The following is a 16,821-nucleotide window of genomic DNA, read 5'->3' as shown; positions in this document are numbered from 1 at the left end:
GGGTTCATGAGTGGATTCTGAGGGCTCCCGGACTTGGAGCGGCTCTGGAGTGGATTCTGAGGGCTCCCGGACTGGAGTGGGTTCATGAGTGGACTCTGAAGGCTCCCAGACTGGAGTGGCTCTGGAGTGGACTCTGAAGGCTCCTGGACTGGAGCGGCTCTGGAGTGGATTCTGAGGGCTCCCGGACTGGAGTGGGTTCATGAGTGGACTCTGAAGGCTCCTGGACTGGAACAGCTCTGGAGTGGACTCTGAGGGCTCCCGGACTGGAGTGGGCTCTGGAGTGGACTCTGAGGGCTCTTGGACTGGTGAGGTTTCTGGATTGGATTCTGAGGCCCTTGAGATACCAGCTGCTCTGGCCGAAATCAGCGGTGGATCGCCAAACTAGCGATCAGCCCCAAGTGTCTTTGCAATGCCTGATTGTGTTCAATTGCAAGGTTCACGATGACTGGGAACACAGGAGTGGCATAACAGGTTCTGATGTGGCAGCCAAAACAGCTGGAGGCTCAGGTGTGGCAGCCATCTTATGAAGAGACTCTGGGCTGGTGGTCATCTTGTAAAGAGGCTCTAGAACAACCTCCTCTGAAGCGGACTCTGGAGCTACTTCCTCTGGAGCTGGCTCAGGATTGACAGGAGTGGACCTTGCTGCCCTCCTCCTTCTCGACCTTTGCTCGAGTGTGGGAATCGATGAAGGGTCCAGGACTTGACTTGCCAAGGGAGGTGGGGATGGGACAGTCCCTGCAGGTAAAGTCTGGTGGTGGTATACTACCTTTCCCTCCTAGCGGAGCTGCAAGTACCTGGAGAAGATCCATAAATCCAATGATGTTACCAGGTGTTTATCCAAGCAGAGGTTAAAATGTCCTTAATGTCCGCATCCTGACAACCCAGTCTGTCCGCCCTTGTCTAGAACTTCTGGGTGAAAGCCCACACCTCCATTCCCTTTTAGCAAAGTCTCTCCAGCTTTTGAAGACAGACTTGTCCTTCAGGGAGCAGAATCTTGTCCCTCATGCTGCTGGATCAGTATTGGCTGTAGTATTCTGTGACAGAATACTCTGACTTTGCAAAAGATCCAAGTGCAGCTTTTAATAAGAGTCACATAAGGCAAAAGACTGAGACCACCAGCACAGGGTACTACAAAAAACAGATGTCAGCAAAGCCCACACAGAAACAGTGCAATACTACAGCACCCAATGCTAAGTGAACAGTGTATAAATAGGGGAACTAACAAGGCTTATGACACACAGCTGGAAACAATGAGACCTGATAGACAGAGCAAAGGGTGATGGGAAACGAAGTCCACAAGCAATAGGCAATGATCTGGGTGGAGTGCCCTCTGGTGGCTGTCATGGGCACTCCAGCAGATGGCTGTGACAGAATCATGCTGATGAAAACATTCATACTCATCCTTATTTTTTTCTGATATTTCTGTAGATGTTCCAGTACATCGCCGCTCCTCCTGAATCTACAGACTTATGCAGCATCACAGTCAGTTTTTTCATCTCTTTTCATGATGTGGCAAATTTAGTCTCTCAACTGAAGGAAAAACTAGAGGGTTTCTGTAAAGAAGAGGTAGAAAAGATCTTTGATAGAGGTAAAGTATCTGTAGCAGACATTCATTTACTCTCAAAAATAACTCTGGCATCATGCAAGTACATCATACTAAAATATACTCGTTTTTACATTAAAATTTTGCTAATTTTGTCTGTTTTCTATAGTAACATGCATTGATATGACCACCAATAAACCAATGAGGACCAGGGAACAGTTCCTTCAGTGTAAGGAATTATGAAGCACACACACACACACACACACACACACACATACTGTACACATTATGAAATTCTAAATTCTGTTATTATTTACTCATCCTCATGTTGTTGCAAACCCATATAACTTTTAATTTCTTCTGTAAAACTCAAAGGACCTACAGTATTAGGTAGAATGCCCAGGCTTCTTTTTGAAAAGAATGGGGTTTTGTAATTTATGAGTAAAATAGAGGTCTGTGATAAATATAAATTGGCGATACTTGGATGTTTTGCTCTACAACATAAATTACACACACATTCACAAACAAACAAACATTAACCTAATTGTGTTTTATCTCGATTAGATTCCTGCCAGCTCACTCTGGATTCAAACACAATGAATCGATTCCTCCGCCTGTCTGAAGAGAACAGTGTGGCTACTTGCACCGACACACCCCAGCATTATCCTGCTCACCCAGACAGATTTGATGGCTGTGTGCAGGTGTTTTGTAAAGAGAGTGTGTGTGGACGCTGTTATTGGGAGGTTGAGTGGAGTGGGAGAAAAAGTGTGTGTATATCAGTGTCATACAAGAGCATCAGCAGGAAGCAATTGTTTGGATTTAATAATCAGTCCTGGAGTTTGTTCAGCTCTTCCTCCAGTTACGTATTCAGGCACAATAACATAAAGACTGAGCTCCCTGTGTCCTCCAGATCCTCTAGAATAGGAGTGTATGTGGATCACAGTGTAGGAATTCTGTCCTTCTACAGCATCTCTGACACAATGAGCCTCATCCACAGAATCCAGACCACATTCACTGAGCATCTCTATCCTGGGTTTGGGTTTAGTAGTGGATCATCAGTGAAACTGTGTATATGAGGGATTCTGCATATGTCTCCTTCACATACTGGGTAAAAATTGTGTATCGTATAGACATAAGAATGAAGAATGCCTTAGCTAATACATTTTGCGGGAAGACACAGGCTTGTATATACAAAATACTCTATACAGATACTAAGACCTTTTAATAATTTTAAAGCTAATATATTTTAGTAGTTACATTTATGTTCATGCGATTCTGCTGTTACATAAATCTTATCCTAAACCCCCAGCAGTGGGCGCTCTCACTGTTTATATGAGTGGCAATTGTATTTGATAAAGCTGTTTTGATTTTGATTTTATAAAAAATGTTTCTAAAGTCCACATTCCTCCCACATATATCACGGTGATTAGACTTAATTTTGGCATCACTTTGTGTTTGGGTCAGTATCACTGTAGGGTGCCTTTTGGTGTCCTGTACATAAATAACTAATTTGCCATGATAACATAAAAATGACTATGAAAGTGTGTGTTATATTAGGCTACGTTTTTATATTCATAACAAAAGCATTACTTGGCTCTTTAGATACATTTTCTAGATTTGAATTTTGAGTGTATTGATCATTTGGAAATAAAAACGATATTTTTATTTAATAAAAAAAGAAGAGTTTGTCCACCCCGTCGTATTGGGCAATCCGCCCCTTTATAAAAAGGACATCCCCTTTAGTGACATCAGGACAACAGATTTTTTGTCTCTTCAGTGGCGGGATTTTCAACGGCTGAGGTGAATAAGTTAGTGACTTTTCAATTGACAAATATTCTTCGTATGAGTTTGCTTACTTGCTTTGCCAAAGCAATGTCCACCCTGTCTGCAAAAAAATATGCCAGAAGTGATTAAGTGATATAGTATTTTCAAAACATGTAAGTTTAAATATACCAAATTCTCTTCAACAACCAGACTAACTATTTAGCTAGTCACAGTGTGTTGTAAGCTAATATGCTAACTGAGGCTCAAAATGTCCACCCTGTCGTTGTTCCAAAATTTCCACCTTGTCGGCCACTTAGACTTGATAGAGTGGACATACACATGACAGGGTGGACATAGCATTCATTTGAAGTTAATATTGCTAAAAACTCAAATGAATGTGGGGGTATATCAATGTGATTGAGGATGTAATTATATTATTTATTATTATTATATTATTTTTTTCGAAGTTGAATAAATGTTTATTTGTCATATTTTGTTATGCTTTGTGTGTTCTGCTTTATGTGTCCACAAAAAACTGCATCCAAATATCACAGTTTTTTCCAAATAAGAAAAATACATGTGCAAATTGTATGAGTTTCTTTAAAAACACATGGTTTACATCAAATGTTTTATGTATTTATAATTTGAAAGCAAACAAATAACCCTGTTTAGGAAAGGGACATCATACCTTTCAGAAAATATAATTTTCATCATTCTTAATTTTGCAATGAAAACGTATTTAACAGTAATATATGTCCATGACAGGGTGGACATATCTTATGGTTTATGCTTCAAATAATGGCCCATAATTATCTAAAAAAAAAAATGTGTGGGAGCTCAGCTAATATGTTTTTATAGTACTTGAGTGTCTATATTTATGACATGACATAAAGCAAATGGGAAATTAAAACCAAAATTTTTGAGTATTGTGAGGGTTGAAAGGTGACCCATTTACCTGATTCAAAATTCTTTGTGCGCTTGAAAAGAAGTTGAATCCATAATTAAGACAGTCACTGACATTCACAGAATTATTTTGTTTACTGCACCATATTTCTTTTTCATTTTCATTTCAGTCCTCGAAAACATTCCACTGTGTTAAAGAAAGACTACTGAAGGAGAACGCCTTGAGTCAAAAAAAATAAATAAAATTGTCTAATGACACAGTTATTTCACTTTATTGCACAATTTAAGAATAATCTGACTGAGTTTATTCCAGATCATGCATTGTGATTTTAACTTTTTTTTATTATTTACAACATAAAGAAGGGTAAAAGATGCACATTAGGTGTGTAATGCATGTCTTGTTGCATTTTATAAATTCTTGTGCTGCCACAGAGAATGATGGGAAATGTTTAGTCTCACAAATCATTCTCCTCATAAACCAGTTTCATAAAAAAGTTTGTTTATCCATAAAATCTTTAAGCTATTATGGCTGCACATATTTGGCTTGCTGTCTGCTTAAGGAAGTGGCTTCAGCTTGAGTTGGTGTCAATTACCCTTCAAAAGACTATTAATGCATAGTAGATGTTTATATAAGGCAAGATACTAAATGAAGGTGGAGTTGGGGAGTTGGAAGGATGGCAATTCAACTGAAAGCAGAGAGTGAGAAGCGGCTGATTGCATACTTCAATTATTTGAAAGATTATGTGCTTGCTGCTCCCAAACTGACCTTCATTAAATGAGAGGCAAGCTTTACCATTTTTGTTAATATTCTTAATCAAATGCATAGGCCTGAAATTTGCTTCAGTTAAAATATTACACATACAGGATTAATGTGTTTTGCCAAGTCCTTTCCTTCTGTGCCGTGTGAGCTCCAATCCTGCCTGGACCCTCCGGGTAGCTTATGTTGCCATTTTTAGTTTTAAAATTCAATTAAAAGCCTTTCTGCATTCTGCAATTGAGTCCTCTCCCTTTCCTGAACCCTGCATGTGACACAGCAATCTGGCCACTAGAGGACTCTTCCCACCTCACATATTTTAGGGATCAGATGACCCAGCTTGTCTCATGACATCAGAGACTTTGCCTATGACTTCTTAGCTGTGGTGGATGACCTGGACTACAGTGTTAACACTCACAGAGCCCCTAAGCCAGAGGTGTCCCATACTGCTCCTGGAAAGCCGATGTCCTGGAAACATACTTTGCCTATAGAAGTTTCAAATGAGTCCGAAGACCTTGATTAGCTGGTTCAGGTGTATTTAATTAAGGTTGGAGCTAAACTCTGCAGGACAGTGGCCTTACAGGAACAGGTTTGGACACCCCTGATCTAAGCCCTTCACTCTTAAAAATAAAGGTGCTTCACGATGCCATAGAAGAACTTTTTTTGTCTAAATGATTCCATAAAGAACCTTTAACATCTGCAGAACTTTTCTGTTTCACAAAAGGTTCTTTGTGGTGAAAGAATGTTCTTCAGATTATAAAAAGGTAAGAAAGAGATGGTTATTTAAAGAACCTTTGACTGAATGGTTCTTTGTGGAACCAAAAATGGTTCTTCTATGGTAGGGGTAGGCAACGTCGGTCCTGGAGTGCTGATGTCCTGCAGAGTTTAGCTCCAACCCTAATCAAACACAGCTGAACAAGCTAATCAAGGTCTTCAGAATTACCAGGGCTACAGGCAGGTGAGTTTTTTTTTCAGGGTTGGAGCTAAACTCTGCAGGACATCAGCACTCCAGGACCGACGTTGCCTACCCCTGTTCTATAGCATTGCTGTGAAGAACCTTTTAAGGACCTTTATTTTTAAGAGTGTTGGGAGATAGGAAGGCTGGGGAAGCTCCCTTTCTGAGACTTTATGGACTACATCCACCATTGTGGGGAATCTGAATCTCCACTATACACAGAGTTCTCCCAAAGTGACTGTACTTTCCTTCCGCCTTCAGTCATTCCAGCCCTCGATGGACTGGGAACAGAGGAGGAAGAACAGTCCCATGTTTCATCTTGCTGCAGCCATCCCAGATGTGGGCATGATCGCCCCTGAAGCTCCCCCTGAGGCAGCCGAGACTGTTGCCGCATCCCTAGAGGCAGTCGTACCCACTTCTTTGCCTCATCTCCAGAAGCGGAGGAGAAGAAAGGCCTTTTCTGGTTCCAAGACTGGTGGTTCTTGAGTCTGGCGATCCCGGTAAGCTTGGCTTTGGTCGTCCCAGATGTCCCTTGTTCAGCGATCCCAGCCTTGACTACCCCGGTGGTCTCGATTTAAGTGGTCCTGCCAGTTACTGCCTCCATGAGTCCTTGCCATTCAAGTCATGAGCATGGAGGTCACCCAAAACAGCCTGGGCACTCTGTCATGGTCATTAAGATTACTCTTGAGCCACCTTTTCTCCCAGTCATGGCTATGGGGGCCATCTCAGAACTGTCTGGTCTACCTGTTCTCGCTTCCATTCAGTAGCATCATATCGTAGTAGTATTGTATACTGACATGGCTTATGTTTGTAGTCTAGACGAGGGTTTTATTTTTTACCCAGAAACATTTTTTTTTTTCATAAATCCAAATAATTTGTGGACTTTGTACTAAAATAAAGGCAAGCCACACCTTATAAACACATTTTGCACACATTACCAAACACTGAACCAAACTTGAAACTGAACAAACTGAAACTTAAGTGTCGTCAAGCTGTCCTATGTGTGTCTCTATTTGTGTGTATCTACAGCGAAATGGCCAGTGATCCAGTGACTATCCCCTGTGGACACAGTTACTGTATGAGCTGTATTACAGACTGCTGGAAACAGAAGAGAGTCTACAGATGCCCTCAGTGCAGACACACCTTCACTTCAAGACCTGCTTTATGTAAGAATGTCATAATTGCTGAAATGGTGGAGAAACTGAAGACGACAGACTTACAAACAGCTGAACCTGGAGATGTGGAGTGTGACGTCTGTACTGGGAAGAAATACAAAGCCGTCAAGTCCTGTGTGGAGTGTCTGAACTCTTACTGTCAAAGTCCTCTTGAACAACATGAGAATCTCTTTAAAGACAGGAGACACAATCTGATGGATCCCATTAGACGACTCCATGAGATGATCTGCCCAAAACACAACAAACAACTGGAAATCTACTGTCGTACTGACCAGCAATTTATTTGTTATCCATGTTTAATGGATGAACATAAAAACCACAACACTGTAACAGCTGAAGCAGAAAGGATGGAGAAACAGGTATGAACTGAATTTAGACACTGATGTGCTAATGCTAAATGCTAGTGGCATTATCCAACATCATCATTGTGAAAGTTGATGAGTATTACAATTTATTTACATACTGATTTGGTGGAGATTTTACAGCCTTTTTGTTTTCTTACAGAGGCTTTTGGGAGAAACACAAAGAAAGTTCCAACAGGGAATTCAGGAGAGACAGAATCAGCTCCAGGAGCTGAGAGACGCTGTGAAGTCTCATAGAAATTAATATCATGCAATATGTAGGAATATCTGAAAGCATATTAAATTACACATTTTATATGGAAATAGTAGTAATTATATCTGTTTTTTTCTCCATAGTAACATGCATTGAAACAACTCCCACTAATGAACCCAAGACTAGGGAACAGTTCCAGTGTAAGGCATAAACAAACACACACACATGCTGGCACACCTATCATAATGAGGACTTTCCATTGACATAATAAATTATATGATGAGGTAATGATATTTTCTATCCTTTGACCTCACCCCCATCCCTAAATATAACCCTCACAGAACACTTTCTGCATATTTACATTTTAAATAAAAATTTGCTATGTATTTAGTCATTTAAAATTATGAGGAATGTAATGTCGACCCAATGAACAGTCTCATGCACTTAGAAAGCAGTATGCATTTACAGTCACAAACTAACAATAAAATGTAATCGTGTTTTATCTCCATTAGATTCCTGCCAGCTCTCTCTGGATTCAAACACAGTGAATCGTTTTCTCCATTTGTCTGAAGAAAACAGAGTAGTGACTTATACTGACACACCCCAGCATTATCCTGCTCACCCAGACAGATTTGATGGCTGTGTGCAGGTGTTTTGTAAAGAGAGTGTGTGTGGACGCTGTTATTGGGAGGTTGAGTGGAGTGGGAGAAAAAGTGTGTGTATATCAGTGTCATACAAGAGCATCAGCAGGAAGCAATTGTTTGGATTTAATAATCAGTCCTGGAGTTTGTTCTGTTCTTCCTCCAGTTACGTATTCAGGCACAATAGCATAAAGACTGAGCTCCCTGTGTCCTCCAGATCCTCTAGAATAGGAGTGTATATGGATCACAGTGTAGGAATTCTGTCCTTCTACAGCATCTCTGACACAATGAGCCTCATCCACAGAATCCAGACCACATTCACTGAGCCTCTCTATCCTGGGTTTGGGTTTAGTAGTGGATCATCAGTGAAACTGTGTCATCTAACAATGTAGATGAGAGATTGTTCATTTGTTAGATCGGGAGAAAAAGTATATTTTAGTCTTTTGTATATATAATTGAAATACAGTGTAAAATTTAGTATTATTAATTATGTATTTTCTGGATGACACGGAAATAAAAAATATTTCTTTACAGATACTAAAATCATATAATTAAAATAAATACCTTTTAATAGTTCATGCAGTTCATGCAGTTTGTGAAAGAAAGCATTTAAACCTTAATCTAAACTTCCAGTAGGGAGCGCTGCATTCCCATCTGTATGAACGATCTTAAAGGAACACGCCACTATTTTTGAAAATAGGCTCATTTTCCAACTCCCCTAGAGTTAAACAGTTGAGTTTTACCGTTTTCGAATCCATTCAGCCGATCTCCGGGTCTGGCGGTAGCACTTTTAGCTGTAGCTTAGCATAGATCATTGAATCTGATAAGACCGTTAGCATCTTGCTCAAAAATGACCAAACAGTTTCTATATTTTTCCTATTTAAAACGTAACTCTTCTGTAGTTACATCGTGTACTAAGACCGACGGAAAATGAAAAGTTGCGATTTTCTAGGCCGATATGTCTAGGAACTATACTCTCATTCCGGCATAATAATCAAGGAACTTTGCTGCCGTACCATGGGTGCAGCAGGCGCAATGATATTACGCAGCGCCTGAAAATAGGCTAGCTTCCGTCAACATAACCAACGTGACCACCTGCTTGCACAGGGAGCGTGCTGCGGACTATTTTCAGGCTCTGCGTAATATCATTGCATAGAAAATCACAACTTTTCATTTTCCATCAGATATATATATATATATATATACTTTACATAATTTATAACATTATATTTAATTTATACTAAACTTTATACCAGTATCATTATGTTCACATTCCTCCCACATATTATATCACGATGATTATGTCTCTTGTTTACCTGATTCAAGATTCGGTCATATAAGAAGTGTTCACTGTAGGCTATTTCAGTCTATCTGGGTCAGGTTGGTAGCACTTTATTTTGCAGTCCTTTTACGCATGTGCATACTATGTACTTATTATATTAATTACAATATCTGGGTAATAACTAGGTACTGAACCTACCCCTAAACCTAACCTTAACCCATGTAATAATAATTACCTTATATAAGCACACAACCACACGTAAGTGCACGGCAACTGTAAAATAAAGTGCAACCCAGAGGTTTATGAACATTTTATTTGTAATTAACGGTAATTAGAAAAAGCTATGAAAATGAGTAGCATAAGTAGCATAGTAGTTGAGAAAAACACACACAAATCCACCAGAATTTGTCCACTCTCATGATTTCTAATGCATGGTATTCATGTTTCACATTTCCAAGTAAAGCTTAGTTCACAAATAAACAGTTTGTCCTCAGCTGCTCACAATCTGTTGCTGGTCTAGTACCGTTCTTGTTTGTTATTAAAGCAAGATGGGAATCAGGAATTGTTGATATATGGATATTAACTAAATTAAGAATATTTCTTATTCGGTTTCACTGGGATTTAAAAAAAAAATGATTTAAAAGAATATCGTTTGGCCATCTTTGGAATAATAACCGCAGTTTGTCCCTGTTTATTTCACGGAACTGGATGTTTTGGGCAGGTATGCACACTGAAAACACATGGTAACCTACGTGACGTGACAGAACATACAGTCAGTCCTGGCGACGTCACGAGCTCCCAGCGGCAGGCAGTCAGTCAGCGCGAGAGCCAAACTGAAGAGAAATGCGCTGAAGAGAAGCGGAGAGAAAGAAGAAACCGCTCATCTGCTCACAGAATTCGGTAAGTTATCACATATTCAAAAACTGTATTTAATTTTCCCGTGCGTGATACATGTTGGGTCAAGTTTGAGTCAGGATTGATGCCAAACTAATTGAGTTTGGTTCATTCTTAGGCTGCTGCTGTGGATTGACAGCTTGACTCTTCTTTCTGAGCTTGCTTTACTAAAATTACCAATATATTCATATATTATATGTTTATTTTAAGCAATGAAGCTCGATAGCATATCATATGTCTAACTTAATCAGCATCATGTCTATCTGAAAACACTTACTGTATAGATGCTCACAGGACCGAAAATTTGAAAAGATAAATATTAATACAAGCTAAAGCAAACTTTACTCAAATGCTTTTTATGCTGTTAAACCTGTATGCTTTCTCAATGAAATAATCTTAATGTGAGTGAAATAACGCACAGTTTATAAAACGATCATGTGTTTTGGAGTCGTGTCAAATTAAACCACACTGGGGGTCATAAAGTTGCTGTACAAAATAAACTCAAAAGCGTAAATCATCATCATATGTGACGCTGTTGTCAAAACCGAGAGTTTGCTGGACATTTGATGTGTTTATAAATACTTCGCAGCTGTCATTAATATGTTAATAATTCGAGTTAGCAATATATATGGGTGAGTTTTCGATAGGGAATGTCTTTTTTTAAAATAATAGTAAAACAAATCATTCTAAGAATAGATTTAGATTTTTTATTGTCTGTAATTACCCTATTTTTTAAAGACTGTTGAAAGCTGAAAAACTAAAGAATCAGGTTGACATAGCTGACAAAAATGGACATACATTTTTTTTTAACACCAAGATTTTAAGTCAAACTTCATATTCTCAAAAATAAAGGTTGATTATTAGCATCGACGGTTCCATGAAGAACCTTTAACATTCATTGAACTTTCCCATTACACAAAAAGGGTCATTATAGTGGAAAAACATTCTTCATATTATTAAAATATTTTTCACACTAAGAAAAAAAAAAAAAGATTATTTTAAGAACTGCTAACAGAAAGGTTCTTTGGGGAATCCAAATGGTTCTTATACTGCATTGCTACAAAAACTCCCTTTTTGGAGTGTATTTTGTTGTGACTGGTCACCATTTCATAAAATAAAACTGAGAATTGTTAATCACCTTTTAGCTTTTTGTCCAATTAGCCTACTTCATGTATTTGCGCTATTTAATATGAGGCCATAAAACTAATTATAAGTAGAATGATTATTATAAAATAAAATTAGTATATATTGTTTAAAATAGATTTGGATGAAATATATCATATTACACCGGTACTACTTTCACTTTTTGAAATGTTGTCTTGTTTGAGGTTTTGCAACACAACACTGATAATGGTCTTTCTATTAAATCCTTAATCACTAGATTCAGAATCATTTTGGACTGGATCCGGTTTTGAGTTTGATCCGACTGAGCATCCTCTCTGTGACTGTCTCTGTTACTAGATAAAGTCATGAGCTGAACTGAATTATATCTTATAAATAAAGGTTTTAAAGTGTCGTATTCAGTCAGTGATCCTCAGGGAATCCTAGGTTTCATTCCTGGTGCAGCACATATAAAGCAGTCTATCTTGACCACATTCCTATCTAAACTGGGCATTCATCTGATGTCCTTCGAGGTCCCATGACCTGAAGGTTTAAAGGCAATGTTTTGGTCACATTCCTGTGTCCTCACGGCCTCATTCTTTCCCACCCCCTGAACATTTCTGCTCAGTGGCCTTAGAGGTCACAGACACTTCGGAGCCTAAGTCAAAAGCCAGCTATGAGAAAGCTGGACTCCCAAACATGCATTTGGTAATGAAGCTGAAAGTGCACCTCAGAAAAAAATGGCAAGCTGTCAGCTGCTGGTGCTATCATGCAGTTGACTTTGGTCTTCTTTATGAAGTCAAGGTGAAGAAAAATCAAATTTTTTGATGTCCTAGCTGAAAACTATGATGCAATACAATAAAATAAGTAGCTTTTGGTGAGGTCTGCATGAAACAACATGTGTAACCAAATGTGATATTTTAGAGTAAAAAAGATGTTCAATGAGGAAAAATTTAGATGTAAGATTAGGCCATTGGGAATACATTGATGTGGTTCCTATATCACAAGTGTTTGAAAGGTTGACGGCAGTCAAAAAGCAAGTTATTACAGCTTAAAGAATGATTACATAGAATAGATAGAAGCTTTTTTTATAGTTCACAATCAGATCAGAGTGTGTAAAAATCTGCATGATATCAAAATTGACCTTTTTTCTTAATGCATACTTACTTGTGTACACTATATACACTTCTGGTTCTTCTGATTTTTTATGTTTTTGAAAAAAGTCTCTTATTCGCACCTATTTATTTGATCAAAAACACAGAAAAACACTTATATTGTGAAGTATTGTTACAATTTAAAATAACTGATTTCCATATTAATGTTTTTAATTTAATTTAATTTAATTTATTTTATTTCAGTTTTAATTACATTTTTATTTAAATTTAGTGCTTTATTCCTGATGCAAAGCTGAATATTCAACATCATTACTTCAGTCGTCAGTGTCACATGATCCTTCAGAAAAATATTTTTGTGGAAACCATATTTTCATATGTTTGTATCATCTGACAGATTTTTTTTCTGGCAAATAAATCTAGCGCAGGCAACATGGAGAAAGACATTGTTCATTTACATATGCTACCGACATATGTCACAATAGAAAGCTGGTTGAAAACTGGCAAAGTTGTGTTTATGTCGTTGCAAACCTATAGGACTTTCTTTCTTCTTCTGTGTTCTGGAGAAGAAAAAGTCATACACGTTTGAACATTACACTAAAAAAAATGATTCATTGAATTTACTAAATTTTTTTAAGGTAAGTGGTAATATTATAATGAGATCCCTTTGCCACGTCACCAAGGGAGCGAAATCAGACGCGCTCGTTTTGACAGACGCTTGCAGAAAAAGGCTTACCAAAACAAAGTTACTGGGTTAATCTTTTTCACGTTTCCTTGGTTGGTAGATGCACCGGGGATCTGATTATAGCACTTAAAACCTGGAAAAGTCCGATTTTCATGATATGTCACCTTTAAATGTAGCTAAAATAAATAGTTTGCAACCACTTACCTTAAAAAAAATGTAGTATCATTTTTTTTCAATGTATGATGACTAGACCGTTTAAGAAAGCAAATGTTCACTTTAAGCACGATTGACTGCTTTATAGGTTTTTATACTGAGGCCACATTCAGTCAAATTATTTTAAAAGCTACTTTACAAAAGATGTGCTCGTTGTACCTGTTAAAGTGGTCAGTTTATTTCAAATTTATATGATTCATTCCCAAACAGCTTTATAAAGATTAGTCCTTTACAATCCCCAGCATGCAAGCTACTTTAGGTAGGCCTCTCTGAGGTGTTTCGATCAGTTAAAGAAAAAAAAAACATGTGAGGAACTGAGGCTCAAGTGAGGTCAGGTTTTAATCAAAATGGCTTTGGTCTGGTATTAAGTTATACACTCTCAATGCAATCAGGCTTTAGTGGTAATTCAATCTGGTTCCTCCTGCTTCTAATTTACCACTCTGGCTAAGCTGCCACTTTATCAGCACGAGCTTAGAGCTTATGAAAAAGTGTGAGTCCTTGTTTGATTGGCTGAAAAGACGAGGTTTGCTGGGTGGCCTTTCGGTGCTGGAGGCATGTGCAGTTGTGTCCCCTTTAGGTCAGGGGTCTTGGACGGTGACCATCTGGACCTTTAGGGGGTGGTTTCCTAAGATGCAGCCTTTGTTTGCCCAAAACAATTGGAAGTTAATCTGGAGGAGATAAGAATAGCCTCTGTTACACTGCTGCCATCGGCCAGTCTTCACGTAGCGTGTAAGGAGACATCTCTTTCTGCTTCTGTCTCTCTCATGAAAGAGGTTTTGACTGACTGGCTTCCCTTTTATTTAAAGGGATGGAGGAGATGTTACAAAAACAGTGCTGCTTTCCAGGAGTCAAGGTTCTGATTCAACTATTGTTTGGCAGCTGAGCTAGAAAATAATTAATTAATAAGTCTTGATATTTTTAGGCCCTTTGACAATACTTCTGACGATGCTCAGTATCAGTATATATGCATTTACTCTGAAATTACTTTAAATGGTGTTTTTTTTCCCAAAAGGAAGTAAACACCAAATGTAGTCGGTGTCTTAGTTCTATCCATCATTGTGCATTGGAAGGAGCCAGAAAGTTTGACATTTCACCAGAAGATCAAGTTTGACATTTTGATTAAAAATGACATTTTGATGACAAATTATGAGGTCAAAACTATTATTTTTAAAAATGAAATACCCACAAATGGATAATTTGTTCACAGTAAGATCAGTAACACAAAACGAATGATTGATTTTCTAAATGCATGTCGACTAAATACATACAAGTATAATTCTAGTTAAAATAATCACAAATAATCAAGTTTTCCAAACCATTTCTCAATAAATGAACACAAGGATTAATAATAATGGATATTTATAATATTACCTATACACACACCTATATATGTGTATTGCTTTGAATCGGGGCTTTGAATCAATTCACTGAAACTGAGTTGAACTGATTCTAATGAATCATTGTGAATATGTTGTAGATATTCAAAACACTATTAAGTCCAGCACTAACTATTTTCACATAGGTCTTCTATTTTTCAACACATCAGGTAAAAAATTGCTGAATATATCTTTTACATACAGCATTTGACAGCTGAATACTCTGCATAGAGTTGTCTTATTGTTCTTTAATAAGGCTCCAAGACATAATCTTCATAGACATGTATATCAAAATAAAAGCCAAAGGTTCTAGAAATCTAGCTTTCTAGCTTCCATTGGGCCCCTCAGCTTTTGAGACCGACACTGCTCTTCCTGAAGCCCATTTATCCCGAGTTTAAATTCAACATTTGGCTCACCCATGTTTCCAAAGTGATTGGAAAGAGAGCCAAGGATTGTTTGCTGTTTGTTGATTGCCAGTGAGTCCTTCTCTCTAAAGCTCTTGTCCACGGTTATACATGAAACCCTTTGTCTCTGTGGGCCAGAAACCTGCAGGGAGGACACAAAGGTTCTGCTGAAAGCTGCTTGACATCTCCTACACAGATAACACAGCTCAATGTGACTTAGACACTTCATTGTTGATTGATTTCTTATTTTTAGTTTTCCTGTTACCACGGTAACTGTTTTACAAGTCCTTTTCCTTGGTGATCTTTCTTTCTTTATTTCTTTCCTTACTTCCTTCCTTCCTCTCTTTCTTCCTTGGTCGTGTGTCATTACTCTAATATGTTTTGACATGGCCATGTGTGTGCTAATCTTCTTTCTGTCATAACAGAAGGGGTTTGGAAGAAAATCTAATATAAACTGCATTGGATATCAATAAAGTCAAGAGAGGCCGGCTTTCAGTATCCAGTATTGATCTGCGTAACACGATGATCAATCACTGAACAACGAAGAACAAAATCAGCATACAATTAAGTTGCTTATATTACCATTAAAATGATAGATGCTGTTGCTCTAATTTCTTCCTGGTGTTGATTTATAAAATCACTTTTCGGGCAGTTATTCAGGTGATGCTGAATGCTTGGTGTTTATGCAGTTTTTTCTTTTATTTCTGTTGATAGAGGTTACTGAAATATATTCAGCCTATTAAAAGCAGTTATTAAGTCCATACTGAAATGCAACCCCCTCCCCCTAAATTGTAATCTTTACTGTAAGACAAATACTGTATATCGGTCTATCAATACCCATGTTTTCCAATATAAACTACTGTTCAAAAGTTTGTGGTCATTAAGCTTTTTTCTTTTTATTATTACTTTCAATCACCAAGGATGCAATAAATTGATCAACAGTGATAAACATTTATAATGTTACAAAAGATTTCTCTTTCAAATAAATGCGTCATGGTTTCTGCAAAACGTATTAAACACATAATATTAGGAAATGTTCCTTCAGCATCAAATCAGCATATTAGAATGATTTCTGAAGGATCACCACCACTTGCCAGACAAAATTACATTTAACAATGGGAAGTTAAGTGAGGGAAAGTGTACATCCAGTTATTAGGGTGAACAGGACAGAGAGGTCTAGTATGACCCAGATTGTACATTATCCCTATTATGACATGTCATCAATTTACAAAAGACTTGACTACAGAATGCTGCAATGACCAGTCAAAATCAGGATTTTTCTGTACTAACCTCCAAGTCAGAATTAAAGGGATAGTTTACACAAATATGAAAGTTACCTTAAAGGGTTAGTTCACCCAAAAATGAAAATTAGCTTGTGTTTTACTCACCCTCGAGGCATCCTGTGTATATGACTTTCTTCTTTCAGACAAATCCAGTCAGAGTTATATTAAAAATTATCCTTGC

The 16,821-nt window shown here is 37.9% G+C and overlaps 3 protein-coding genes across 3 annotated transcripts in view; all 3 read left to right on the top strand.

The window, feature by feature from the left end:
• Window positions 1-2,619, top strand: part of LOC107727495 (tripartite motif-containing protein 16-like) — a 7,464-nt gene extending 4,845 nt beyond the window's left edge. The window contains exons 5-7 of the mRNA XM_016537366.1: window positions 1,429-1,588; window positions 1,713-1,772; window positions 2,108-2,619. Of these exons, the coding sequence (XP_016392852.1) occupies window positions 1,429-1,588; window positions 1,713-1,772; window positions 2,108-2,619 (732 nt within the window). The remainder of the gene's footprint in view (window positions 1-1,428; window positions 1,589-1,712; window positions 1,773-2,107) is intronic.
• A 4,333-nt stretch (window positions 2,620-6,952) lies between these two features.
• On the top strand, window positions 6,953-8,682 carry LOC107727493 (E3 ubiquitin-protein ligase TRIM21-like). The gene is made up of 4 exons (XM_016537365.1): window positions 6,953-7,453; window positions 7,599-7,692; window positions 7,793-7,849; window positions 8,162-8,682. Exons 1-4 carry the CDS (start codon window positions 6,953-6,955, stop codon window positions 8,680-8,682), a joined length of 1,173 nt encoding a protein of 390 aa, XP_016392851.1.
• Window positions 8,683-10,417: 1,735 nt separating this feature from the next.
• Window positions 10,418-16,821, top strand: part of LOC107727544 (GREB1-like protein) — a 62,760-nt gene continuing 56,356 nt past the window's right edge. Inside the window, exon 1 of the mRNA XM_016537435.1 lies at window positions 10,418-10,472. The gene's annotated coding sequence lies outside the window, so the exon portion shown is untranslated. The remainder of the gene's footprint in view (window positions 10,473-16,821) is intronic.

The sequence above is a fragment of the Sinocyclocheilus rhinocerous genome, unplaced genomic scaffold (genome assembly GCF_001515625.1).
Source record: "Sinocyclocheilus rhinocerous isolate Xijiao unplaced genomic scaffold, SAMN03320098_v1.1 scaffold306, whole genome shotgun sequence".
Lineage (NCBI taxonomy): Eukaryota > Metazoa > Chordata > Actinopteri > Cypriniformes > Cyprinidae > Sinocyclocheilus > Sinocyclocheilus rhinocerous.
The sequence above is the reverse complement of the archived record's forward strand: the minus strand, read 5'-3'. Positions and strand labels throughout refer to the sequence as shown.

Bases quoted from the DNA above. Each gene is read 5' to 3' on its own strand.
- LOC107727493 (XM_016537365.1), top strand. From the start codon at position 6,953: ATGGCCAGTGATCCAGTGACTATCCCCTGTGGACACAGTTACTGTATG. The intron at 7,454-7,598 runs GTATGAACTGAA...GTTTTCTTACAG, and splicing joins CAGAAAGGATGGAGAAACAG to AGGCTTTTGGGAGAAACACA. The intron at 7,850-8,161 runs GTAAGGCATAAA...TATCTCCATTAG, and splicing joins GACTAGGGAACAGTTCCAGT to ATTCCTGCCAGCTCTCTCTG.